Source organism: Gekko japonicus, unplaced genomic scaffold (genome assembly GCF_001447785.1).
Source record: "Gekko japonicus isolate JY-2015 unplaced genomic scaffold, Gekko_japonicus_V1.1 scaffold27, whole genome shotgun sequence".
In the NCBI taxonomy this organism is placed as follows: Eukaryota; Metazoa; Chordata; class Lepidosauria; order Squamata; family Gekkonidae; genus Gekko; species Gekko japonicus.
Window position 1 is genome coordinate 1,499,390 of NW_015172002.1, and position 22,627 is coordinate 1,522,016.

General features: G+C 40.9%; 1 protein-coding gene across 4 annotated transcripts in view; it reads right to left on the minus strand.

Moving 5' to 3' along the window:
* RBM25 (RNA binding motif protein 25) overlaps nt 1-20,981 on the minus strand; it is a 36,692-nt gene extending 15,711 nt beyond the window's left edge. For all 4 annotated transcript variants that reach the window (XM_015420079.1, XM_015420076.1, XM_015420080.1 and 1 more), the window contains exons 1-7: nt 20,840-20,981; nt 11,937-12,055; nt 11,659-11,708; nt 10,583-10,753; nt 8,035-8,092; nt 6,975-7,135; nt 839-1,021 (exon numbers count right to left, since the gene is read on the minus strand). In XM_015420079.1, coding sequence (XP_015275565.1) covers nt 839-1,021; nt 6,975-7,135; nt 8,035-8,092; nt 10,583-10,753; nt 11,659-11,708; nt 11,937-12,042 — 729 coding nt within the window. In that variant the 5' untranslated portion in view covers nt 12,043-12,055; nt 20,840-20,981. The remainder of the gene's footprint in view (nt 1-838; nt 1,022-6,974; nt 7,136-8,034; nt 8,093-10,582; nt 10,754-11,658; nt 11,709-11,936; nt 12,056-20,839) is intronic.
* Between the last annotated feature and the right edge of the window lie 1,646 nt (nt 20,982-22,627).

A 22,627-nucleotide genomic window follows, 5' to 3' on the forward strand; every position in this document is an offset into this window, starting at 1 on the left:
GTTTTATAAGAATAAAGGGCTTGTGTACTCAAACCAAAAATCACCCTTGAAACCTTGTGGCAAACAAAAACTGTAGGTGCTACAGCCCATCAATGAAGTGATCAAAACTGATTTCTGAAATCTCAGTCAGCATTACTACTATTTGGTCTTCCCTCTTTGCCCCCAGACAAATTTTAGCATAGTCATTAGAAGGGTCATACACCGAAGATGGAAGACAGAAGATGCATTACAGCATCTTTCTGCAAAATGTTAAGATGTTTTGTAAAAGAAATCGACTGGCCCAATAGCCATATATTTACAAATCATTTATAACAACATGGCTTTATCCGTCAAGGATAACAAAGACCTTCTTAACTATATACACACACATCATTAAAGCAGGACAGTGAAAAGGTTCAAGGTGTCAAGTTGTGGTTAATAACACCAGAGCAAACCCCCATGACGCAATGCCATGGGTCATTTAAAATATCAAACATAACAGGAAGGATATTTTTAGGGTCTCAAAAGCATGTCCCTTCTCAAGAAACAATCTGCAGGTATTGCAATACATGTATTTTAGAAGGGATAAAAGGCTGAATCAAACCTGCTGAGATTCAAACCTGTAGCTCCAAGAAGTCTAGGCATTGCGACCCTGGTGCCTACATACCTACACCATCCACAGGGTTTGTCATCTAGAACTGTTTTAATTTCAGAATGAAACAAAAACTGTAGCTAACATCAAGGCTTGCCGATTTGTGTTCTCATCAGATGCTTTGAGCTAATGTGTTGGCACAAGGTTTGGCCTTTATGTAAGAAGAGATGAAGTAAATCTGTTTGTGTCCAAAATCAAAACACATACGTCCTCCTTCTTTTCCTTTTTCTTCTTCCTGGGATGAGAGTCAGATTCTTGGGAGGGGGCATTGAGCTCGCTGGAATATTCTCGTATTAACACTTCAATAGCCCCTTTAATTAGCTGGTCTCTTCTCTTTGCTTCCTCATCAAGAGCTTCCTCATCTTCAGCTGTAGGTTCTGGCCGTGAATTCTAGGAAATAGCACAAGTTTTTTAATTCAAGCATATGGCAGGAATAGTATCTGAAAAGGGTATATCCTGCATTAGCTTTACTACATACTATTAGATCTTTGAAGAGTTACATGTACGTAACAAGTGTACCTAACATCATTTAACTAGAGGCTATGCTCTATCCTGGAATAACGGAGGACTTTTATAAGTGTAATTAGTGATTGTACAGAATTAGTGCTATCTGGTGGAGCAGAAGAGATAGGAAAACAAACACCATAGCAAAGACAAAAAGCCCTTAAATTAACCATAGTGTCCTCCCTAATTTTTATAAGACATAAAGCACTTCAGCAGCTCACTTTTGACTTCATTCTTCTGGGGAACTCATAAAGCTACCAACAAATAAAACTAATCACTGACACACAGGGCTAGGACAGAAAGAAAACATTTCGTTTGGTACAGTACAAATTCATAACTAAAAAAAGATCTGTACACCACAATATTTATTCATTTTAGAACTTATTATGGAATTGCGAACTGGCTTTAATACTGTTTTAAATGGTTTATTGTATTGTTTTAAATGTTTTTGGTGATTTTATGTAAGCTGCCCTGAGCCGGCCTTGGCTGAGAGGGTAGGGTACAAATGTGAAGAATAAACTTAATGCAATGAGGGCAACATGATAGCTTTGTCATTTTTGTCATCACATGTCAACAATCATGGGAAAACCATTTATGCCCAGCCTTCCTCCCCAACAGGGACCAAAAGTGACTTAACACTGTCATCCTGTCTTCCATTTTATCCTCACACACCACCCTGTGAGGTAAATTAGGCTAAGGGTGTGTGATTGGCCAAAGGTCACTCAGCAGGCTTCCATGTCAGAGCAGGGATCTGAATTGGGATTTCCCAGACCCTAATCCGGAATTCCACCCTACAGCCTGCTTCAGACATTGCAGATTCCTACAGAAAAGTTACCTGTTACAGAAAACAGATCTCTGTATGTAGGTCATAATGTACACTATTCTACATGAATGTAAATTTCTGTTATGTCCATGCAGTGATGCAAAATATTACACTATGTCCTATACAGAGGCATGAAATAATTACTGTTTTCCTAGACACATTCATGTTAGAAACGCAGGACGAATGAAGCAGCAATACGTATCTGCTTAAAATTTATTATTTAAACCATTTTAGTCTGCTTCTCCACAGGTTCAATGTAGCTTACAATTCCAAGCCTGGAATCAAACTCAAACACAGTACAAATGCTAAAGAATAAAAAGCAATATATTAAAACATCCTAGTGCCTGCTCACAGATAGCCAGCCAACTGGAGCATTCATGTTTCCATTTACAAAGGAAATCTGAGTTTGAGTGACTGGAGTTTGCCTATTCGCAGTCTAAACCTGACTGCAAGGAAAGCCTAAATTAATACAGAATAAAAGTATCTGTATAACAATATATTTTTTAAAAGATTACCTCTGTTCGACCAGATATTCTTCACTACTATTAAAAGTTATTTTTAAAATAAATTGTTATTCAAAAAGCCTGGACATCGCCAACTCTTCCTTTTTATAGACTTGAATTAAACTCTGGCAAAACTTTATAATTTTTTAAAAAAGGAATCTCACCTGAGAATCCAAGGTATGTGCACAGTCAATACCAGGCCGAGGAATGGGTAAGGGCAAGGGACTCAAGAGAGCAGCAGCAACTAAGAAGGAGGGGTAGGAAATAGGAGGGGATTTCAGCTGAAACAGAAGCTGTGAGGTCAAGGAGCAGTAGGCTGAAAAAACTAGAAGGTGGTAGTGACTAGGGGATATCAAAAATAATTCGGGATATAAATGCTGGTCAGGAATGGGGGGTTGATTAGATTATCTTCCCTCTTTTAAATAAAACTGCATTTTTACTGAATAAAAAAAGCTTTAAATGGGCTGGAATGTCAAAGCTGTCTGTGTCAGCAACCTAAGGACTGCATGAAACAGCAGTATCATTATATAAAAGGACAAGTGAACGTTTCCCCTGTTCTTCAGGACATTCAAGACATAGGAGTTTCTCTACAGCTGGTCAGAATCACCAAAATCTAGGCACTTCAGAAGGCCAGCCTCCAAATGTCTACTATTGCACAACAGTAAATAAATTATTCCCTAAATCTTGACTCATAAAAACTATTTTCTTTAACTGTTTATCAGTAAAACAGAAAAGATAACGAAGTGCCATTCACTGATGGCCTGAGTTCCAAAAAGATACTAGTCCTAGAAACTGAGTTCTGAAGAATACTGGGTATACAAATCAGAGTGAAGCAAGTACATTATCTCATTTAAGGAAAGGTAATGATTCTTCAATGGTGACTTAATGAATCACATATGAAAAAGTTGCTCTACTATAGCCCAATCTCATCAGATCTCAGAAGCTAAGCAGGGTCAGCATTTGGATGGGAGACTACCAAGGAATGCCAGGGTTGCTACACAGAGGCAGTCAATGGCAAACCACCTGAGTCAGCTGCCTTGAAAACTCTATAGGGTCTCAATACGTCAGCTGTGACTTGATGGCAAAAAAGGGCTTCTAATGTCCTGGCCCCACTGGTGGATCTCCTAATGGCACCTGGTATTTCTGGCCACTGTGTGACACAGAGTGTTGGACTGGATGGGCCTTTGGCCTGATCCAACACTGGCGTCTCCTATGTTCTTATTCCTGTCCAGATTCCTGCCCTTCTGTACAAAAAGGTGATTCTTGCTATATTACTACTAGTTTCACTGTAATGAACATGTCATTTAACCCAGCATAATCTCTCTAATTGTTATACAAATCAAGAACAGCAGAGTCAAAAGATAGATGAATATGTCCAAACTACCTTAAGAATTTCCCTACTGGCAAAATATGCACAACGGCTCCTTAATCATTTTTACACCATTCCTTATATTTATAATAGCTCTACTTTTCTATTCCAGGCCAGAAACCAGTTTTATGAAATGGCCACTCTGAGAATGGGATGGAGGACTGTGTTCAAAACCCACTAAGGACTGACAGAAAATCCAACCACCGCAGACGTAATTTTCTTTCATATGGTTCCCTTTCACATGGTTAGGGGTGCTAAATGGGCAGCTCACCTTGTTTTTGGACACTGAATTCTCCTTGACCCAATTTTAAAATGTGCTTATTTTGCCTGAGTGTATCTCTCTGTCTCTCACTCTCTCACACACACACATTTGGGCACTGGGGATACCTGAAAGCTTGTGTCAGGGAGCACAGTGCCACACCACGCTACACACTAAGTCTGAAACAGCCACTGTTGGTACTTTCTGAACAGCTTCCAGATTCTCACTCCACTCTGGATGTCAAGGGAGGTGGCTGACAGGGGGATGGGTGACCGACTCAGTCCAGACAGTAACTTGTGGTGGAGGCAACAGTGGCAAGTCAGCAATTGGGATGGCAGTACCAGGAGAGCCAGTGCCATCCCACCTATCTACCACCACAAGCTTGCTTCCTGCACACCCCAGGAAGCGAACAGATGCCTTAATTGTGGGAAAGAAGACAAGTGGTGTCTGGCATCAAAAGGGGAATACTGAGCAGCAGACTGATGAGCATCAAGCAGCATCGAGGAGTGTCCACATGTATGTCTGGGTACCTCTTGTAAATGTCAGTGGAGGGTATATAAAGAATGCAACTGTGTGTATGCAGGGACGTACTTGCATCTCAAGTGTGCATTTATAAAATGGATAAACTTTTTAGATCCCTGACTTAACATGCAGGCCAGTCACTAATGGCTGCCTGGGTATCACCAGTGGAAGCCTCCAGTTCATTGTGTGTGAGAAAGACAGACAAGCTGAACTGATTAGGTGCAAATAGAATACAATCCAGACTCAGTACAAGGATCCAATAATTAAACAGCCTGTGCTTTGTAACTGGCTTTTATGTTTTTTCTTTGCTTAAATATCATTATTGGGATAAATGTGAAACGAATACTAGTTGAGTGCTTGCAGAAGTACCACAGGGTGTAGCTGCCTCAATATGAAACTGCTTTTCTATTAAGGTTACTTGTAGGTTATGCAAGACTGATTATAGTTACTCTAAGTAAAAAAGGCACTTCATTAATGCTAAGAGGCCATTGTCTGTAAAAGCAAAGTCTAGAAAATCCTAACTCAAGTTATAGTGGTGGCCACAGGACATGTGTTTTTCCACAGCAAAAATCTGCACTGTTTTGTTGTAATTATGTGCAAATTCTGACAAAAATGTTTGTTTTGGCTTTTGTTAGTTACAATATGCTAAGGGAACAAGCAATGAAATTTTCTGTGCAACTGTTTACATGTTTTCTATAGGTACTTTTGCACTACTCTGAAGTTACATCAAAGTGAACAATTTTCTAAAAATCCCAAATTAAAACTTCCCTTTCTTTTTAAAATGTGGAACTTTCTGGAAACTCAACACAGTGTACTAGTTAGGATGTCAGACTAGGATCTGGGAGACCCGAATTGAAATCCCCACCCTGCCATAAAGTCTGCTAGGTGACTGTAGGCCAGTCACATACTCATCCCACCCTACCCCTTTATATATGGTTGTTTTGAGCATAACATGGAAATAGGGAGAACAATGTACACCACCTTGAGTTCAATTGAGAAGTGTGGGATAATAATGTATCAAGTAAATATTTAGAATTTGTTCCATTGTTTTCTGATCTTAACAAAATATCTTCAAAAAGTGACTTTTAAGTTCACGTATATATCAATTGGCAGCCACCTAAAAAGTGTTCTGTAACTTTTGTGGATTTATGTATTGCTCTCTGAAATGAACTAATTTGTCCTCAGAACCAGGGGTCATTTGGAGCCGCCGGAGCATTGCTCCGGCAGCCCAGGAGCAGACACAAATGGCAGTGGTGGCAAGCCCCGCCCCCAGCTCCCCACGTTCCTTCACTCTAGAGTCGCAGCAGCGGTGCGACCTTTCCATTGTATTCTATGGGCCCAATAAAATATAATGGATAGATTGCGCCGCCATTGCGGCGCAACTCTAGAGAGAAGGGGTTTCAATCAATCTAATTTATTGCAGCAGGAGCCAGTAAAAGAGATGGGGTTCTTTAAACCCTTTCTCTCTTTGCCCCCCCCCCCCAGCCCACCTTAGCAGGCCGGCTGGGAAAGGGGAGGGGAGGCTTTTGAAGATGCCTCTCCTTGTGACATCACTTCCAGTGATGTCAGGGGGCACAGCATATGCTAATGAGCTATTATGCTAATAGTCTTATGCTAATGAGCTCCTGCCGCTCTTTTTTATGCTCTTTTTTTTACTAGTCTTTGAGGACTAGTCTCAAGCTCAGTGCTCCTCATGTATAAAAAGTTTTCAGAATGCTTCTTTGTAAATGCTTGGCACCTTGATGCTATACTGCATGTATGTGTTTTATTCATACACTCACTTCTTGAGCTGTCTGCTCCACAAGTATGTTCCTGCTTTCTGCTTATGACACACTCATAGCCTGCTATGGCTGATGTTTTATATCTTATGTAATAAAGTGCACAGGAACAAACATTTACTGAACAAAGCATTTTCTGGGATTTCATCCCCATAAAACTATCCCAAAGGTCTATCCAAATACCAAAAATTTTATTTCAACAACCTGCAATCCTGTTCTGGATTAGCAACAGGAAGGGGGGACAGGACACATGGTTTTTATCCTAACAGCCAGATTTTGCCTCAAGTCTCCAACTGTTGATCTCTAATGTGCAGCTATCAGTAGAGAAATTGGATTATAAACTTAAGTAGAAAATGCAGTCTGTTCTAAATTGGGGAATTTAGGAAAACTGGGGAAAAACTAACCATGAAAATCAGACACAATGGAAGTACTTAGTACTTGTCTTAAGAGACATAATTTAAAACAATAGCACATCATAAGCAAAGCAGGCACAAAAATGAATGGCACATAATTCCAAACTAGTTTAATGGTAGTTCAGTTGCTTCTCCCCTCTTAGTTAAGAGTAGTCATATGAAGTATACATACCCCATTGGAAGCCCTTTTCTTTGCCTTCCACTCATCCAGTTGAGCCTTTGTCTTGGCATCAACTTTCACTAGGAGCTTCTTCTCTCCAATTTGAAGATCATGTAGTAATCTGAGTGCCCGTAGTGTAGATTCTGGTTCTTTATACTCGCAAAATCCAAAGGCTGGAGGTGAATAATTTAGATGTTTTAAAAATATTTAATTAAAATTACACACAATGCAGGAGTATGCAGATGCACAGGCTACATTGAGATATCACAACAACTCATGGTTTGTGTAAGATATCCTTGTTTGCAAATCAACTATGGTTTGCAAGTGCAAGGGAGCTGCTATACCAATCACAACAGGTACAAAATGCAATTAACAAAGTGGCTAAAATCTGGTTTGATGCCAACCCACAAATCCATGTTTACTGGACCATATGCAGTCTTTGGATCAAACCTTGGTTTATCTTCATAACTGAATGCAGACACACACACAAAGTGCCTTTTCAACAATTTTAGCAGTTCGCTTTATGAATCAATAAACTGCATATTTCAGAACATTTAGAAAATAATATTTAAAAATAATTACTATACTATAAATTCTGGTACCTACAGGTGGTGGGTTCTACAGACCATTTAAGTCACATCTATCCTGTGGTATTACCTTTCAGTTAAAATTCCCATTACAGTCATCCAGCAATTATAGTTCAAGAACACAAGGTTTCTGCAATGTAACTGGCTGCAGAGGATACCAAATGTGAGCCCTACTGAATTTTGCCACCCATACCCATGCCCGGTGAATCTGCTAGGGCAGCTACATCAACAAACATTGTGCCGGCAAAATAAACTTGGCCAGCGCAGCAATACCAGATCAAAGCCCTAACTTGCCATGTTGCACTAACCAACCCTTGCCCTTCATCTTATATACTTGATAGCTGGCAGAGTGGTTCACAGGACTGGATCATAAATGCTGGAGGCTAAAAAAAGGTTAGTCCCATACTGATTGAGTGTGTGCAATGGAAAAATACCAGTGAAGTCGCAAACCTCTTATTTTAACATTGAGGGGATAAAGCACATACCTTGTAGTTTTCCAGATGCTCCTTGAACTCTCTTCCAACTCAAAACCAAACCACATTTCTGTAAATACATATATTTTATGCTTACTTAGCAAATGCATCTATGCATATCAGGGCAAAACTAAGAAAACACTCTCAAAAGTATCCCCATAGATTTAACTGAAGTAAGTCCTCCAGTTCATCTGATTGCCATGAGTTAGAATCATATTTAGTGTGGCATATCCCTGTGTCAAGTATCATTCTGCTACCCACTGCCCCCAACCACCCTACTGCCTCCAGATTTGCTTCTCTATATACATCAGACTCCTTTAAAAATCTATACTCCATCATCTCCCAAGAGTGTGAATAAAACAGGCATCTATTTTAAAAGTCTGATTTTTTTAAAAAAAACCCTATTATAGTGAACATCACTAAAAATGAATTCTGACTTCATTTGTCTTCAGACTGAATCATGAACCAAGAGACTGGATTAAAAGCTGCTTTAGGAACTATTAGGAAAAGAAATGTAAATTCTGAGGTGAACATTATAAATGACCATAATTCATACATGCATTGTATTGGGGCTTCCTTCTGGCAAGTAATCACTGGCTCTAGCATCCATAAGGCACTCTTATGTGCATTATCAGGATCACACCGGGAGCCCACAAAGGGGGATCTTGTACTCTTGTTGCATGGCCCTTCAGCTAACTGATCTCTGTAATGCATTTTGTTATCATATTATTAATGACTCTACTAATCAAACTGTCTGGACACTTACTTGCTATTTCATACCCCTTCCACTCTTTGTGTATGTGTGGCTGAGCTCAGAGAAGCAGCAGGAGACGAAGCTGCTAGAGGGGTGAGTTTTTTAAATTTGCTTTCAGCTGAGGAGATTTAGCTGAGGGTACTGTGTGAGAGGATAGTGTTTGGGAGTGTATGGGTGAGTTTTAAGTTGTTGCAGAGTCATGGCTGTTTGAGAAAGGGTGAGAAAGGGTGATTTGTTTGACTGTAATTGGATTGCCTGGGTGTAATTTGAATAGCTGCTGGCCCTGCCCTCTGCTGGGTGAGGCTTCTATTTAAGGCAGCACCTAATTATTTATTTATTTTTATTTATTTAAGTATTTTTACCCCGCCCTCCCCACAAGCGGGCTGAGGGACTCTTAGACTAGGGGCTCTGTAAGAAGCCCAGGAAGGGCCAGAAAGCCAGGGCCCTAGTCTCCTTGTATTCCCAGTAAAGTAAGTAGACTTCTATAAGGAGGGCCACATAAATACGAAGGGTTTTAAAAGGGGGATTATATATATTCATTTTTTAAAAAGCAATTATGAAGGCAGAATGGCAGCAGGGGGTTGGGGGCTATCCAGTGTTTTGCATGGAGTGTCACACGTATGACTATCTGCCCACTGGACAGAAGTCTTGGATGTGTGCCTGGTGCAAGAAGCTCCTAGTTCTCAGGGAACAAGTTTGCACCCTTAAGGCCAAGGTGGCTGACTGGGAAAAGCAGAGACAGTCAGTTAGGCGCATGGAGAAGACTTTCAGGGACTTGCTACATATGTCCAACTCTGAAAATGGCAGCCCTGCCGCTGTCAGGAAGCATGAGGGTCGAGAAGAAACAGGGCACCGTGCTGAGGATAAGGGGAATGTGCCCTCAGAAGGGACCTCTTCTTCAGCTGGTTCGCACCAAGGAACCACCCCAGAGGTGGCACTCAGAGCTCTCTCTGTGGGCACGCGTGCCATCGCCCCAGCCCATCATTAAAGTGTCGAATTCTCTGCCGAATAATTTTAAGTAAATGGAAGCATTTGGGATTGCTTTCCTTACTTTGTTTGGATCATCTTAAGTAAACATATGAGTTGTTTTTTCTAAAGTAAAACCACAGTATTCAGGTTAAATTGCCGTGTTGGCACTTTGCGATAAATAAGTGGGTTTTGGGTCGCAGTTTGGTCTCTAAAAGGTTCTCTAAAAGGTTCGCCATCACTGCTTTAGAGGGTGCACTCTGTGGCATTGTACTCCACTTAGGGCCCTGTCCTCCCCAGACTCAATCCCCAAAATCTCCAGGAGTTTCCCAACCTGGATCTGGCAACCCTCCCCCCCCATCCCCCACAAGTAGCCGGGGGGACCTGGCAACCCTAGTAGCAAACCATAGTTTATCTCATGCCTTTCCTAAAAACTATTCCCATCCCAATCCTACTTTTTTTCTCCAATACTGTTAACTAGTTAAAAACTTTTCAGTCCATACCAATTAACTGGGCAACGTATGTTAATCTAAAGAAACTCAACAACTTAAAAACTGCAGATAGCAGGCAACGTCCCAATACAAACATTACATACATGCATCATCTAAAAACAGCACACATGCTTTTTCTTCAAAATTACTATGTTATTCATATGGAACTGCATGCAGATTTCAGGAGCACGTATATGATTGTGGTCACTTCTTCCTCTCATACCTCTCATCCAAGTTGTAGATTTTAGCATCTGGGGTTGGTGTGTGTGTGGGTGATGTCATTAAGTAATACAAAATTATCTGTATTATTACACCAATAGGACAAATTTTAAGAAACTATTCCACTTACCGCAAGAAGCTGTCTTATCAGCATGTCTGAAGCCTTCTCTGATATGTTCCCTACAAAGACAGTGGTTGTGGGACCACTATTCTCATCATTTTCCTTATTCTTTAGACCTGGATGTTCCTTCCTAACTCCCATGTGCTTTCCAACCATCGATACTGTGGTTGGAACCAATACCTAAAAAAGAGGGGGAAAGACTTTAATTTAATTACAGTAAAGTTGCCCAGAAACGCTACATTTACAAACTGATCAATAAAGGGATATTCAACACACTACCTCCTTAACATGATAAAAGGAAAGAACCACTATCAATGTTATTTAGTAATATGCTTGTTTTAAGGAATTTCCTATTAAATAGTTTGCCTGAACAAATTTTGTTTACAAGGTTTACTGTCTTCAGGCAATTATTTCTTGATCTGATTCTACTTCATGCAAAATAACAACACCCACAGCCAGAAAATATTTTTAATTACTGAATTGAATCTCTAATGTGAAACAGATTTCTTATACATTCAAACATGCTAGATCTTTAAATCTATAACTTTATGTGAGTCCTTTACAAACTGGGAATGCCAGCCCCAAAGCTATCACTTTTACCTAAATTAGGAGATTAAAAAATGAGACTGAGCAGTGTCTGAGAAAACGATCTCCCTAAAAATCACTTTCTGCAAACTGTGTGCAAGTCTTCAAATCACTTCCCCCTCCCCACTACTGATGCAAATACCCACCACCTTTCCTTTGTTTGCTGTAATCATGACATCTTGTTTTATTGGCCTCAATGCTAACCAGGCTTCCCAACTTAACCAGGTTTTTGACAGGTTTGCAAATCCTAGTTGAGAACCACGGTTAGCATCAAGCATATAGAAAGCTTCCATCACACTGACAGCATTAGTGTAGATATAATTTTAAAAGCCTGTAAAAGCTAAGGGGTAAGAATCTGTACTAGAGAAGGAAGAAAATATATCCCCAGTTTGCTAACTATAATGTACAGGTAAACATTAGTACATTTGTAGCCCAGCAGACATGACAGAGATGACTGTGCTCACAGTCACCACCAGTACTTTTTACTATATGATACTTACAGTTGGTGCAGGAGCCATAATACCCATTGGCACCGGAATCATTGGAGTCCCTGAGAAAAGAAGAGGTTATATTAATACAGCAAAGTTGACCAGAGGTTAAGCTATTTTTCAAAGCAAATACTTAGCAAACAGAACTAACTGTAACAGTAAAGTGCTCCAAGGATAGAAGTACTCCCCATTAAATTATGGCACAAAAATAAATTTTAAAATGAAATGATTAACTACTGATTAGTATAACAAGAGTTTGGATTAACTGATTAGATTCAGATATAACTTACCAGGAGGTACAGGTGGAGGAAAACCTGGAAACTGTGGTGGTGGGATTCCAGGTGGTAGTGTCGGGATACCCATAGGAGGGCGATTCAAGTGAGGTGGAAAAGACATTTTTAGTAGTAACCTAGAAAAAAAGATGGACCTAATTAGCTTCAGAACATGTGCTGCTCTACAGTTTGCTTACATTTGTACTTCATGTTGTCCCAAAGGCTCAAAATGGGCAACTTATTAAAAACAGGTTGAAACTGTTTGTGTGTGTAGGGGGGGGAGTGATTTATAATGCCACCCTAAGCAAAGTTACACTCTTCTAAGCCTACTGAATTAAATGGTGCAACTCTGCCTAGAATTGCACTGTTAACCACTTGTAAATATTGGGGTTGAGACACATCCTTCCTTTACCTGATCCTGAGAGTGAGGATTAGGGGCATCCACTTTCAACACTATCAATTTAATGCCATATGACAAAGTCAGAAAGGGCATCATTATGATTAGTTATCGTTTTGGAAGTATCTGAACACTTCAAATATTGCCCTCCCAACTTTCTCATATAAAATGATACTTTTTTGATTATCCACAGAAGCACAAGAGCAGGGAGGGAGAGAGGAATGGCCGCTAGCTCCATGGTGCACCAACCAGCCTTTTAAACTTTAAATTACCATTATTTTCAATGGGGATAGACCTGGCCCCCAGAGATTCAAGGCCTTGTCTTCCTGTTAAAAATAGCATATCTTTAAAGTTTAAAAAGTCAATGTACCATGTACCAGCTATGAACAATGAAAGGCTTCTTGACCCAATTCTTGATATTTCCGATATTTATCAGGAGAAAAATACTTGAACTGTGAAACCCTTTCACAGTATTGGACAAGTATATGGAGACACTGTATCAGGCCTGCTCCACATCATTGACTGTAATGCTCTTTAGATCTATAGTGCAGCCTCATATAGAATAGTGTGAACATTTCTTGTTACCACATCTCAAAAAAACATATCACATAAATGGAAAAACTGGGCTTTAGAAAAAAGAAGATGGGGTGGGGGGGAGATAGAATAAAGGATTATAAATTTATGGGGCGAAGAAAGCAGACAGAACCGTTTTCCTTCTTCTGTAACACCACAACCCAGGAATATCCAATGAAGTTAATGGTCAATACATCCAGAATGGGCAAAAGTATTTCTTCACTTATTGAGTAGTAGAAAAGAGCAAGAATCAACCAGCACCTTTAAGACTAACAAAATATGTGGCAGGGTATGAGCTTTTTGCTCACTTCTTCAGATACAGCTAGAATGGGAGTCCATCAGTCCTATTTATTGGAAAGTGGAGTGATTTCAGGTGTTGAATGTCATTAGCAGGCAAATGACAATAGCAGGTGGATAACAATAGCAGACATGATTGGATTAGGTGAGATAAGCAGAGAAGTAATAGGCATGGAGAAATCAGCATTGATAATGAGACAGGAAGTCTAAATCTTGATTCAATCCAGGTGGATACATTTGAGCTTCATTTTCAATTGCAATTCAGCAGTCTCTCTTTCTAATCTCCCTTTGAAATTCCTTTGTAAGAGAATAATTCACTTATTGATTAAACTGGAAAATTTGCTCTAGTGGATGTGATGGCCACTAGCCTAGCTAGTTTCAAAATGAGATTAGACAGATTCATGGAGGAGAGGTCCATCAACAATCATCATCCAAGATTACTAAAAGGAACCTCCACATCCTGAGGTTGTAGACCTCTCTAGCACTAGGAGGCAAAATCAAGGGAAGGCCTTGGCCTCTGTGTCCTCTTTGTTGGCCCCCTGGGGCAAATGGGTGGCTACTGCATGGAACAGGACCACCAGACTAGATAAACTATGGATGTGATCTAGCAGAGCCCCTCTTATACGTTCTAATGAGCTTACTACAAAGTGGATCATTGTGCAAGAAAGGCAGTGAACATGTTGGAATATTATGACACAGTTTTTTTACCTGAAAATATGTGACATTTCTGCATCTAATGTGCAGAAACTACCAACCTCCTAAAATTCAATACAATGCCATTCTATATCATGACAAGTAGAAGAAGAGTGTTTCACAATCCCTTTAAGAAAGAACATCTTGGGATTTAAAACCACACAAGTCCTTGACAGTTCAGCTTTCCTTCAACATGCAACTTCCCACTGTATAAATAAATCTCACTACTCAAGAGTATGGAAACTTAATATTTGAAACACTCAGAAATTAAATGATTCAAGCACTTGGCTTTAAGTTTAGTGGATGGATTTGTCCTCAAGGTAAACAAAATCAAGTAATTTTTACATATTGGTATGTACATAAATTAGTATATTGGTTTCCCTTTCTCGAAAGCCAGCCGAATCCGACTCTGGGGGGCGGTGTTCATCTCAGTTTCCAAGCCGAAGAGCCAGCGCTGTCTGAAGACTTTTTCCGTGGGCACGTGGCTGGCATGACTAAACGCCAAGGCGCACGGAACGCTGTTACCTTCCCACTGAAGCGGTACCTATTTATCTACTTGCAATTTCTTGCTTTCGAACTGCTAGGCTGGAGAAGCTGGGGCCAGAGATGGGAGCTCACTCCATCACGCGGCACTAGGGTCTCAAGCAGCCGAACTACAGACCTTCCTGTCTGCAGCTCAGCATCTTAACCTCTGAGCCACCGTGGCCCCTAAATTAGTCTATAGCTACCATAATTTAACAGAAACCTATATACTAGAACAGCACAGAGTACAGGTAGGCTTTTGGGTTGGGGGCTGAAAGAAACTCAGTGTCTACCTGTAAAGGTGTGCTGGCAAACAACAGGGGGAAGGGGAGAAGATATCAGATGTGTACCTGGACAGACACACTGGGAACAAGCAAAGCCCAGCAGCACTACAAGCCCCTCAGGGACTCATCTCAGACCCAACTAGTGGCTCTACAAAGCCAGGAGGTGATGATGGACACAAACCATGCCCTTTACCATGTCCCACACTGCTGCCCGCAGTGGTGATTTCACCAGGCTTGCTTGCCATGGTTGCTCAGAAAAAGAACAGGCCTTATGTGCCCAGCATAGTGGACCGGTACATCACTGTTTGGCATGTATGCCATTCACTGCCCACCACTGGCACACAGTATCAAAACACAAGTGATTAAAGGTGGGGCTGCACTGTCTCTCGTTCTTGCATCCACCACTGCACCTGGAAGTACAAGACAAGGCAGTTCCCAAGAGTGAACTACATGTGATGCTACAAGTTCTGTGAGTGGAGCTCCCAATTTTTCTTTCTAAATTGCAGTTGCAAAGGGTACAGACTGAGATTAGAACCACAAAAAGGGGGGGGGGACTCGACCCAAGATATGGCTGTGCTATATGAGGGTCAAGCTGACAAAGTTATTAGAAAAATACAAATATTTATTATGGTGTACCCATTAGTAAAAAATAAAATAGGTTAAAAGAAATGATTGCTACTTTTGATGGAAGAGACACACATCCAGACACACCGGGTAATTGTTACAATTTGGAGAGCGTGTGCAGTTACCATGAGAGATTATCCATGGCCTACTGTGTAAACTTTTAACAATTGCACATCACATGAGAAAGCAACACCCGGCTCTAAAGAAAATCTTTTTTATATATTGATTTCTAGATTCTGGATGTGTGTTGTTTTACAATAGTAATATTGACCACTGAAGAAGGCCCTAAGGGGCCAGAACGCGTATGGTCTACTGGTCATAAAATATACCCATCAATTGTATACGTAAAACTATCAGCTCTGCGTGTAAAAAGTTTTAAGTGTCTGATATTTGGATCATTTCCTTTAACCTATTTTATCTTTTACTAATGTTTACAACATAATAAATATTTGTATTTTATAACTCATTTTGTTAGCTTGACCCTGAGATCAGAACCACATCACTGGGCAACAAATGCTTTCTCCTCACAAAATATTGAAACAGCCCCACATAAGTTGGTGCAAACATACAGGAACTCTGAATGAGGGGGTAAACCTCCCACCTAGGTTCATGAGACAGGTTGGAGGTCCAAGTGGTTGCTTTTTTGGGGAGACTAAAAAGGGGGCGAGGTTCAACCACAGAATACCCAGCATCCCATGTAATGTGATTTTGGTTGCTTCAATAACTGTGCCCTATTCACAGTAATTCATAAGTGGGGAACCCACAAGGAGTTGGCAGGGAGGGGGCATCTAATTTTTACTTCCCTGCTATTTCTTCTTTTCCCTTCCCTGAAAGCCATAGCTTGTCCCCCCTCCCTGCTTTCTTCTCTCCTTTGCACCCCTCAGCTACCCTACCTTTATCTGCCCCATCTTCAGCTTCCTCTCCCCCTTGCATCCAAGAAACCTAGTTGTGTGGAACCAGCTGCTGGGCTGGACCAGCTGTGCAGTACGGAACACACAGGACTTCCAGAGGGTACCTAATTTTGCCCTGTAGACTCTTTCCTTCCTCCTCACAACCCTCTGATCCCCTGTCCCCCAACTTTTTTTAAAAAAAAATAATTCTGATTTTTCTGCAAACCTAGGGTTTTATTGGGGTTCATAGGAATATCTGTCTTGTCTGGTCACAGCTCCAGTCTCTGAATTTAACCATCCACATAGTTGGCCACACTGAGAATTAGAGCTATTGATGATGCATTCTACAAGAGGCTGCCTTTGAAAAGTATCCAGAAACTGCAACTAGCTCAGATTGTGGTGACTGGGCTATGAATTAGGCCAGCACATGGATCAGATGTCAGTTCACATCAACTCAGTTAGCTCCTGTTCCTTTATGGGCTGAATTTAAAGTGCTGTTTTTAAACTTTAAAATCTTTAATGTTTAATGGATACAGAACATTAAAGGATCACTTATTTCCATACAAACCTACCTACATGTTAAGATCTTCCTTTGACCCAATGCTGAAAATTCAGCAAGTCGCTGTGAGAAATAAACAGTGATACTGAGACTATGGAACTATTTGTATTTTTATAATAACTTATTTTGTTAGCTTGACTCTGAGATCAGAACCACATCACTGGGCACCAAATGCTTTTCCCTCACAAAATATTTCTGCAGATAAACCACATCTTCCCTAAAAACCAAGATTCAGCAGTGCTCTTTAGGAGAGCTTTTGAGTTTCATCTATTTTCTGCTACTGCTGTTTCTGCTCTTTTGTATTCACCTTTTCTTGCTGGTTGTTTTGCTGATTTGTTTTGCATTGGCTTATTTCTGTTATTTTTTTGGAGGTTTCAATTCATATAGGGTTTTTTTACATTGGTTTCTGATACAGTGATTTAGATATATCAAGGTAGACATGAAATCATTTAAATAAATACAAATATTGTAGCCTATAAACCATGTCTACTGCAGTGGTAGAGCACACACTTTGTATATGCAGACAAGCCCTAAGTTTCTGGCACTTCAACTTATAGAATCTCCAGAAACAGAGCTGGGAAAACTGCCGGGAAAATTTATGGCCCTGGAAAACTGCTACCAGTCAAACAATAGTGGATGTGATGGATAAATGGGCTGACTTGATATAAGATAGCTTCATACGTTCTGAGATTAAGGACAATTTAGCAAAGAAATAGTAAGAGTAGTTGAACAGAAAAGTTAATGGATTTAAAAAAGGAAGGTCTGATAATCCAGTACAGACTGCAGAAGAACTTGGTTAGAAGCAGGATTTCACTGTGGAGAGAGTGGCTTAATGGCATAGTGGGAAAAGAGATTGGTATAAAAAACAGAAAGCAGCATGGTACAAAGCAAGAATGCAGGTGAGGGAAATAAAGACACCAAATGAGCATGCACAGGGCAAGGAGACGAGAAAGGAAAAGAAATGAGATACCTTTGGCACTGGGAGGAGGATACAAGAGGGAAAATCCAGAAACTTTAATGGAGATGTGGGAACCATTATTCCTAATGTTGGAAAAGTGAAAAATGGGGGGATGGGGAGGCCACAAACTATTTAATGAACTACTCTTCCATCAATAAAATGGTTTAACTATTTATATTAATATTTCAAACAGTTGCTGATCTCCTTCAATACTTTAGAACTTCAACAATATTTTCAAATCACATTGGTTTAAATGGCACAATTAGAAATGTCTATGTAATAAAAGCATATTTAATACCATAATTGGTCAGAAGAGGTAATACTACAAGAGATTCAACTATCATATCCATTCGTAAACATGAAGCTTACAGGGTAGCATTCAACAGTTCAATCTCTCCCAGTTGAATTGATTACAAAGGGTTGTTGCAAAGATTTAATGGGAAGAATTTAGTGCAATCTGTTGTTAACCCTTGGGATAGGGCAAAACATTTAAACAGATATAATCAAACACATTTCCCAAACTATGGGAATGAATCAGGACAGGTCTGTTTTACGTAGTACTTTCCGAGTCCAAAGGATACAACCAATATTTTTGTACCGAAACTTAAGCATTGCAAGTTTCAAGTGGGGAGCTACGTTAGCCTGCAGGAGTAGAGCAAAACTAGAGTCCAGTAGCTCTTTAAAGATCAATAACATTTCCAGGATATAAATTTTCATAAGCCAAAGCTCATTTTGTTAAAAGAGATAGTGAGCGCTGAATCACAAAAGCTTATGCCCTGGAAAAAAAAATTGGTCTTTAAGGCACTATGTGTCAATTCCCACCCCACAACTTCAAATCCATCAAGGTCATCAACAGTCATTAAACTGTTAATTTCTTCCCATTTTCAAGATCTTTGAAAATTCTGTATCACTAGTCTAGTCATTAGTACATGTAATGACTAACAGTGTTCAACTAAAAGAGGGGAGGATCAAGCCCTTGAGGAGTATCAGAGTATTGGAAATTGCTAGGGTTGTGTTTTAAATTAACTAATAGACTGTAGAAGAAATGCCAGCAAAGAGGAGGTTGCAGAAGTTTAGATGAGCAATAAGCATTCACACCTCACAGCAGAAATGGAGAGGATGGGGGAATGATGACTCCAGAGATACTGAAGTAATAGTGGCAAGGCTTAGTAAATGCCTGTGTACAGGAGGGGGGAAATAAGGAAAATGAACTCCTTCCCAGTTTGTTTAAAGCAGTTTGTCAGTAAACAATATAAAGTGTACAAGAGAAGATGTAGCTTGTAGATTAGAAATTACTGTATCTTGTTCAGCTTTGGATGCTAGCAAAAATACATAGATACGAGCAGGTCAAAGAAGGGACAATACATTTAAGATTAATCATTGTAAAAGACAAATTTCTTTCACTAAAACCAGAATATTTAAAAGAAAAATGAAGGGTGAAAATGAATTCCATCGAGCTTTTTATAAGGTACCAGAGCCAAGGTGACAGAATCCAGTGATGAGAACGGAGCATACCATTAAAAAAGTAAATGGAAGCCTTGCATGCTCCTAGAATATTTCCCACTTATTGAAATAATCTTTAATATTATATCAAGCAATTCTGGAAAACTTTAAAACACCGAAGTTGTCAGTCATAATTACATTCCACTCAACATTATAACAGTGCTGTGTGTTTACGTGTTTTAATTGATTTTTATAATTTTAACTGTACTTTTGTTTAAATGTTTTAATGTTCACTACTTGGTGGATACTGACTCGGTGGAGAGGTGGCATAAAAATGTTTTTAATCATCATAAATACTACTGCACCAAAAATATTTGCAATCCATGGCACAAAATATCATTGTAGAGAGAATTAATTTAACAGAACTGGAAATAGTCACGCTATATACAATAATTGTTTAAAATAGTTCTCCTATGCCCTTCTCGTCCCATCCCATTTTAGATTTTATTTTTACATCTATAAAATCTCTGTAATGGGCACAGTTTGCACTATAAATGCATAGGTTTAGTTTAATTAATGATATTTTTGCTGAAGTAACAAGCAGAAAAACTTATTCTGCATGCAATGCATTTAGAGTTTTCCCCAAATTCTTAGATCAAAATGTTGTCTAAAACTGACCTCTTGAAGAGCAAAGCAGCAAAGAGCTGTGGATAAACGGTAATGTTTTGTATGTTCACTGATACATGCATAAATTCACAGTGTTAATTTACCATAAGTTCTCTGGGGCTGTTTAGAGTTCACAGTGGCTCTCACAGCATTACTTAGGCTGCAAGCCTACTGCAAAGGAAATTCCACAAAAATCAATGGATCGTTTCAAGAAAGCCTTGTAGACATGTTTTTTTAAACACACCAGAGAACTTCCACTGAGGATGTGCAAATCAGCCTCAGAACAACTCAAAGCCCTGTTCACATTAAAGAGCAATTAACTGCTAGTCAATACACTGCTGATGAACCCCAATCATCGTATGTGGGCATGCCACAGTACTTCTACGAAGCTATTTGTATGTTTTCAGTGCAAGTCCACAATCAGAATTCAGAGAGAAATGAAAATCAGTTCACTGGCTAAGACTTAGTAAGAGATTTGCTGTCTGGCAAACGAGAGGTCACTGGAAAGTTTAAGGGCACGTTGCGCCAATCACACATATTTTAAAAGACATTACATTTGAGATGATGGTGCCGCCTGCACTGCTGTGATTCGCCCAGGCATATCGGCTATTGCTCTCAAGGACAGAACATGCAAGTCTGAAGAGGAGCCCTGAGAGCGCCTGAACCAGGAGATAGGAAACCCCCCCCCCCGCATACCCATTCTAAACGGACTGACCGGCCTTCCCCAAAGATGTCCTGCTCCTGCACCACCGCACCCTCTCCCTCCTTCCCCGCAATCGAGGAGCACAAACCCGAGAAGAGCCGCTCGCCACCCAGAGACCCACCCCCCAAAAGAGACACGCGGGGGGGGGGGACAGAAGGAGACCGGAGTCAGCCCTCTCCCGCCCCCCGGTCTGGTGGCGCCAGTGCCGCCGGTGCCTGCCATCGGAAGGCCTGCCTCGCCCTTGCACGCTGCTGGGCTCCCTCCTCCGCTCCTTTCGGAGGGCCCGTGGCTCGGGCTACATTCGCCTCTCACCGCAATCGTTGGCTGGGGGAAGCAGGGCCCGTCCTTCTCGACGCCTCTGAGCCCGGCAAAGGCAACTAGGCCGCGAACGCACCGCACAGAGCCGCAAGCGCCGCCGCTCTACGCGACTGGTCATGTGAATAACCTCCCCTCAGCGCGTTTCGTCAGACTACCGGCCTGCTCCGCGCTAGCCGGACCATAGACATGGGGATAGAACCTCTTCCTGTGTATGGGAGGGAATGTCTAGGAATATCGTTCAGCTCCATGGTATGTCTGTCGCACAAACAGAGGAAATACAGTTTGGGCTGCGCGACCATAGAGCGACGCCAACCAGGGAGGGCAGGAGAGATCGTTGTCTCTCCCCATTTTTGTTGTAGAAAAGAGCAAGAGTCCATTAGCACCTAAAAGTGTAACAACGTTTGTGGCAGAGTATGAGCGTTCATAAGTCACTGATCACTTCTTCAGATACGAAAGCTGCTACACATTATACTAGCCCTTAAGGTGCTACTGTTGGAGTCTTGCTCTTTTCTACTACTACAGGTAGACTAACGTGGCTATCCATCTTGGTTTATCTCCCATTTTTGCTGTGGGCAGTCAATGTCAGCACATGATTGTTTGCGAAGAGCAAGAGCTGCCATCTTGGAGGTTAACTGGATTCTCCCTCCCTCACCACGGAAACGAACAATACGGTTTCGTTCATTTCCATCCCCTGACCCCCTTCCCGAACGTAGCTCAGATCTTTCTTTCAAACAATTAGCGCTGGTAACTTGAAAAGCCATGGTGCCAAGATGTAGTACAGTCCACGGAGAGGTCTATTCCCGCCTCCCAGGGCCAATTGATGTCCATGGTCATGGACTGTTCCTCTTTCAGCAGCTGTCTATCTGTAACAAGTAGACAATAGACCCCTCCCCCCTGACATTTTGTAAAACTGAACAAACCTGAATCTCTGTCTTGCCTTCCGTTTTAAAAAGTGCTTGGGGAAAAAAGTAATAATCATACTTTCAAAATATCAAACTGGGCAAGGGAAATAGCTTATTAGGATAAATTGTTTGCCAGAAGAAGTGAAGACATACTTACCCTGGATGCTTTTTTACCTTTATGTTTAACCAGGAGGATCAGTCTTCATCCCTATATACCACCTACATTAAATGTCTGTCTCTCAAATAATTTTTATTTTAAGACCTAGGGCTGATTCCCACATTGTGTTAAATTCCCACACTGGACTGCCTTGACATAATATTTGGCACACTCACACCATTAACACAACATTTCAGCTGGTCATCTGTGGCCCCGGTCACACAGGCCGGATATTGTGGGGGGGGGTGGCTAATTGCCCCGGGGCAGTTTGATGCGCGATTACACGATCAGACGCACCGGCGGCACACCACCAGTCCTTCCCTCGGCGCCGGCGCGTAAACGAGGGACTGGAGGGGAATGCGCGTACCAGCGCGATCACACCACAGGTATCTGGAGGCAGCCCGTGGCAAACGTTTAAGGCGCATTGTCGGCGGTAAGCCACGAGTGCACTCCACTTCCTAGATGTTGGGGTGTGATCGCGCCAGGATAATCCGCCCACCATCCGTGCCTCTCCCGCGACAACTTTGCCGTGTGACCGGGGCCACAGTCTGGATATTATTTTGTTTGACATGCCATGCTGAAAATGAGTTGCTGTGAGGTAATATAAAGATATAATGTTTATAATAAAACAATTGTATGTTTATGGACCCTTCACATATGCGATATTTATTATATATAACTGCTGTATCTATGAGCCGATCAAAACATTTTAAAAAATTTTTT